The sequence below is a fragment of the Coloeus monedula genome, assembly GCF_965178545.1.
Source record: "Coloeus monedula genome assembly, chromosome: 23".
Lineage (NCBI taxonomy): Eukaryota > Metazoa > Chordata > Aves > Passeriformes > Corvidae > Coloeus > Coloeus monedula.
The window spans coordinates 7,376,347-7,382,346 of record NC_138803.1 but is presented as its reverse complement, the minus strand read 5'-3'; the positions used below and the strand labels follow the sequence as shown (position 1 = coordinate 7,382,346).

General features: G+C 44.7%; 1 protein-coding gene across 2 annotated transcripts in view; it reads right to left on the bottom strand.

The window, feature by feature from the left end:
* Positions 1 to 224: 224 nt before the first annotated feature.
* MAGI3 (membrane associated guanylate kinase, WW and PDZ domain containing 3) overlaps positions 225 to 6,000 on the bottom strand; it is a 61,690-nt gene continuing 55,914 nt past the window's right edge. Inside the window, exons 20-22 of one of the 2 annotated variants that reach the window (XM_082296061.1) lie at positions 4,804 to 4,942; positions 3,474 to 3,563; positions 2,941 to 3,064 (exon numbers count right to left, since the gene is read on the bottom strand). In XM_082296061.1, the coding sequence (XP_082152187.1) occupies positions 3,514 to 3,563; positions 4,804 to 4,942 (189 nt within the window). In that variant the 3' untranslated portion in view covers positions 2,941 to 3,064; positions 3,474 to 3,513. Of the gene's footprint in view, positions 3,065 to 3,473; positions 3,564 to 4,803; positions 4,943 to 6,000 lie in introns of both variants that reach the window. The other variant, XM_082296062.1, reaches the window with a different exon arrangement.

Genomic DNA, 6,000 nt, shown 5'->3' with positions numbered 1-6,000 from the left:
CAGTGCAGAACCAACAGGCCATGAACTGGAGTTTGTTTTTAATATCTATATAAAAAATAATGAGCGATTTACAGGTCTCTCTCTAGTCAGAACCTCAGAAGTCTGTATAAAGGTGCTGTACAATATATAAACATTTACACCCAGTACATCCATACATTGCGTAGCATTCCAAGGCCACATGGCTAAGTCTGATACTGAAGTACAGATACAAGGTCTATGGGAAGAGAAATCACACACAGGTAAGACATTATCAGGCCACATTAACATATAGAAAAATAGAGGGGAGTTGATGGCAGGGAAATGATTTCAGTGGTGCTAATTCATCTGGAATTGAAGGACTGGATTTGTCACTGTATTCAGTGGTCAGGCCGAGTGCACACAGCTCAACATAAACCAATCTCTGGGGAAGAACGCAGGGTAATATCTACACAGGCTACTTCAGAGTATTAAATATTTCACAGTCATATTCCACCCAGGGAGTATTTGTACGTGTTATGCTACACAGCAAACCTCAATGGCTCACCCGGTGTAGAGCAGCACGGTTCAGAGCTGCTTTAAAGCCTTTTGAATTCCCAAAGTATTTGTTTAAAAGCTGTCTGAGTGATCAGCTGTACTCGTGAAGCATTCCACTCAGAAGTGCCTCACCGTGCTTTGTTAGCCTTTAAAAGCATTTAATGTTTCAAAGCCAAAATGAGATACTGACTTGCAAAGAGTAAATCCTATTAGTTTGCATTTTAAGTGAGTAAAGCTCAATCATTACTCATCTTTCTCCTGCAAACTGGACCAAGGGCCCTCTTTTTACCACTTTCCTGCAGTCATTAAAAATCTCAGATGTCAGGAAATAATCACTAAAACTGTGAATAAAATAAACCCCTTCAGTTTCTGTTGTTCTTATGGCTGTGGGACTGATGTGTCAGTAGGTTCTGGTGGTAGCATCCCTCTTTAAAGTATCTCTGCCAGCCCAAACCATAGACGTCGTGTTCTCCTGCATCCTGTTTGTCATTGACACTCCTTGATCGCACATTCATAGTAAATAGGGGAGCGTCCTAAACTATACAGGCAAGAACTTCCCTGAAAAAGCTGCTCTGGCAGCTGACTCTGTCCTAAGGTCAGTTCTTACCTCTACAGAGGAGAAAAAACCCAATTTCTAACTAGCATTAAATAATTAAAGATGGGACTTCAGTATCAGCTCCACACCGAGGCTGAGCATGTCACGGTGCCACGAGTGAAACCAAAGGAATTGTGTTATTTAACAGAACCCAGATTTTCTTTCCTCTCACGGATGTTTGCAACCTGAATCCCTGTGAATCAAGGAACTAAAGTGATTTTGCTGTGTCAGAAAAAGCACAATTACAAAATTATGTCAAATACCGTATTTAGCTACAGGGTTTTGTATCAGGTATAAAAATTCCAGGAAACGTATGTATGAACCGAGCAGCATCAGCAGCTCATTTGCTGCCCTGGAACTGACAGAACCAACTTGCCCGTGTTCTCCCTGATCCAGCAAGAACACATGGGTTTCCTGATGTAAACATGCAACGTGCTCTAGAGAAAACACCCACTTCAGCCCAAACCTGCCCTGTCTGCGACCGGAATCCACGCGGGAAGGAACAGATTGACTGGATACAGTAGATAGCTTGGCACAAAACCAGAAAGTGAGTCGGGATGGCGTTGGCAACAGAGGCATTAAATAACTTTGTTCAGAGTTCACAACACTTGGGGAAGCTGCAGCAGTGCAACACTGGGAACAGCAGACATGGCCTGCAAAGGGACATGGGGACAGCAGCTCATGGAAGAGTTTCACCGAAGCAATCTGAAAGGTCCTTCATGCAGCTTAGATAATTTAAGAACAAATCAAATACTTCCCCCCCTCTAACCAGTTTCTGAGGAGAAAAAAAAAAAAAAAAAGACAATTGTGTGAAAAGAACCAATGCTTTACATTACCCTTATGGGAAAATTTATCAAGACACATTCTAAAAATCAGCATCAGTCAGTCACACCCGTTTTCCAGGCACTCCTGCTACTGGGGTGCCCTTACAACCACTGGGGACCCTCCACGGCCCGGGAGTTATCGGTGTTTTCCTTACTGGAGAATTCCTCTCAGGTTGGGAAGTTCCATCTTTGGTTTCATTGGGCAGCTCCACGTGTCTCTCTCCACGGTGACTGTTCAGCATAAGAGCCTCCTGTGTTTCCACCCTCCTTTGTTTCTCCATGGAAAGCAGTGGGATATTGGAAAGGCTGGAGGTTTTGAACCTGCTGGAACCTGAGTCTCCAGAGCTGGACTTGGTTAATAAATCATCCTCGGAGGCATTTCTCCTGGAGTCCCTGAAGGGAAGGCTATTCCCACCAAATGCTGGGTAATGTTGCTCTGCAGAACACCCTTCTGTCTTTCCTGGGGTCTTCTGCTTCATCTCTTTCCTGGTGACTCCCAGTTTACCATTCTCACCTTTCAACTGCTCAGCAGCTGCCTTGTCACCACTGGATGTTCTGCCTCGTATCCTTCCCCCCGTTTCCGCCCTTCCTGGCTCGCCGAGATGCCTCTGGGGACTAGCTGACCTTCCTCGATTCCCACTGGAACGCTCTCTTTTGTCGCTCTTCTCCATCCCCGTTTCTGTGGTTTTACTCTCGCTCCTGGAACTGTCAGATTTATGTGGGAGATTGGTTTTTTCAGGATCCCCTTTCCTGGGGCTGTGAGAGTATCCTTCAGCAGCCCCTGACTTTGCTGCACTGGCAGATCTGTCCCTTCCGGTCCCTGCTTCCGAACTAGCTTTAGTGACTCCAAACCCAGGACTCGAGGGACATTCCCATCTCTTCTTTGTTCTCCGGGGAGAAGACTGAGGCTTCCTCTCACACTGGTTTTCAGTTAAAGTGCTTATCTTGTCAGGCACAATGTTCTCTGCTTGTTCCAGTTCCTCAGACAGCTGAACTCTGGTTAAAGCTTCTCCTGGTACTGCTAAATAACACATTTCAGATGGGGAAGCAGGATGGGAAGATGAAGATAATAATGGTGTCTGTTCTTCATATATTACATTTGATGAAGCAGGACTGTAGCTATCCCAATCGCCTGGAAGTGAACAGCAAGAGATTTGACTAAATACACAAAAAGTAATAATCAGCAAACCACTGAGTTCAATTCAGGAAGCATTACAGAGTGGCATATTCTCAAAGCTTTATTTAGCCAGATTTCTGTATTGTGTTGTTCTACAACCTACAACAACCCTGAGGATGTGATTTTGGAAGAAAAAATCTAGTGCTCAGAATGCTGGATCCCTGCAGGGCAGACACGGTCTTGGATCAAAACAATTTTCATGCCTACACAGCAAAATTTCAAATTACTGACCTACATTGTTTAATAAAACCAAACAAACCAGAACTGTTATGCTTAAAGAAATCCGAAACAGTGGAAAGTTGGGGTTATTCATAGCATTGCACTTTAATAATAGGAAGAGATGAAACAAGACATGCAGATTTACCAAGTCTTTAAGGAAAAACCAAGAAAAGCACTGAAAGCCCTTAATGTTGCTCGGGTTTCACGTAGGGACACAGACTGGAAGGAGCCAAACCTGAAGGAGGAAGAGAAAAAGCCCAGAAGTACATACCAAAAAAAAAAAATCACAGAGTACAGCAAGCAAGATTTCAATCAGAAATGTGGGATTAACAGCACGGCAAGAGGCAATAAACCCTTCCCCACTCTACCACTTCCTTCACCTCATCCCAGGCCCCACTCTAGACAGAGGGCTAGACAGAGGTTCCCTTTTGTCCGATTCTGTTCATCTCTCAAGCTCAGGGAATTTCTGTGACCACCAGGGCCAGGAGTGATGCTCAGGACCCTTTTCTGGTTCTCAGCAGGAAAGAAAACTGAGACAGTTCTGAGCAGATTTTACCCTTTGACTGAATGCCAGTAAGTGACTGAACACACAAAGTATGTGGTAGTTTGAACTGTGTGTTTGGGATTTTGAAAGGATAAATTCAGGGTTGGTCACTGTGACTGAAAAACTCCTTATCAGAAAAAACGATCCTACAATTTAGGAATTTAAACCATCAACACCTTGGTGTTGGCATCAGGGGTTACAAAGACTAAAATGCATATTTAGGGAACTAAATGTTCTTTGCTGTAAAATGCTGTCGCTGCCACAAGTCTCTCATTTGCAGTTTCGGGGCTGAGTCAGACCCAAAGTCATCAGTTCTGAACTCTGTGGCTCCCTCAAGCATTTGCTTTGCTGTCCTTCCTTTTTTTTTTTTGGCCCACAAAGTTGTGGTTTCCTGTCATAGATGCAGAAATCACCTTGAATCAAACTGAATCCCTTTGGAGAGCAAAGTTGTCCCTTTCCTGCTTCCTGAAGTTTTGGCTTTGAAAAACAAAGCATTCCATAATTCAGAAGGCCAAAACCAGAAGTAAATATGTACACAAACAAAATTTTAACACTACTGTAGCACAGAGAATTTTCATTTCAATTAAAAGGCAGTCAGGGTTAATCAGCATGTTTTTACAGAAAAACTTGATTAGCATGGACAGAGCTGAGAAACTAATAAGAAATATGGAATAATTTCAGATTGTGCAATACTCCTACGTACTTGTCACATGTTAATTTTACCCCAAATATTCCTCGTATTTGAAAATGGATATTTTAATTTTCAATTTTTATATTTTCATTTATTTTTAAATTTAATTCAAGAATAAATGCACAGCTGTCACAAAGGCAACTGCCAACTACTGCAGTGAACAAGCAGTAGAATCTCCTTATCCCACTTCACTTTCCTGCCTTGGACCCTCAACAACAAAAAGCCCTTGAGACGACGTACTGTGATCTGGTATTAATCCAGTCCCTGGTCTCAGCAGCAGCAGCACCTTATTTCCTCCAGCCTGAATCAGCTCAATGGCTCGTGTGTGAGTGATTCCTTGGGTAGGTTCTCCATTAATTTCCACAATTTGGTCACCAACCTGAGGAAAAAAGAGCAGCGGGTTAGTCTCTGGGAATCTCTGATGCTGTGAACTGGTTTTTAATTTAGAAAGAAAAAATAATAGAGGCAGATGCTACTGTTTTCCCTCTCATGCTAAAATCCAGTGGGCATTAGTGACACCATTCCGTGGATGACAAGCAGGATGCGACCTCAGGGTCTGGGGGTTCAGAGGGGCACAGAGGTCGTCTGCTCAGGAAAAGATTGCAGAGACCTTAACCACATCTATTTATTTACAAGTGATAAGGCAGATACAGGGTGTGCTTGAATGTATTTTCATTCTGGATCACGGTGGGGAGGGAGCACATGGATCAACCACATCACACCTGTCTGAGGTCACCTTATCCACGGGAGGACACAGCACCTTCCCTACACCCACTGCAGAGCTGAACACCACGCAACAGGTTTGATGTAGGGAAAGGAATTGTTATTTCAGGTTGGAGAGATCAGTGCTGAGGTCTCGGAGCCAGTAAACAACTCTTACAGGTACCAGGCAGGTAATTTCAGCTTGCGCTAACCTCCCCGGCTGCTGGGAAGGGGCTGGAATAACATACCCCAAAAAGAGTTCTCTATTAGGGGAAATTGGGACAGGAAGTTGGAAAAAGGGAGCAGGAGCCTATCTGGCACTGCGCACAGCAGCCAACAGATGTCACTGGTGTGTAACAGCAGCAGCTTAAAGAGGCTGCCTGGGCTTTGTTGAAGACCCTCTGTCAAAGGAGGTCACCGCTGGCTCCTCGTGGACAGGCTGGGACAGGGACGCACTGGGACAGCTCAGCTAGGCGGATGAGAAATTCCTCCTCACACTGTTAAGTACAGCTAGAAAGTGACACCACATCCGGGCGACAAGAAATGACAAGTGTGAATAACCTCAGGCTGGGCGAGCTCAGCCCATCTGCGCTCTGGGCTGGGCCGGGGACTTGGCGCATGCCAGCACTGGGAGGGGTTTAGTGCCAAGGGTGGGAAGGGACCCTCAAGGATCATCCAGTCCAACTCCTGGCTCTGCACAGGACACCCCAACAACGCCATCCTGTGCCTGGAAGT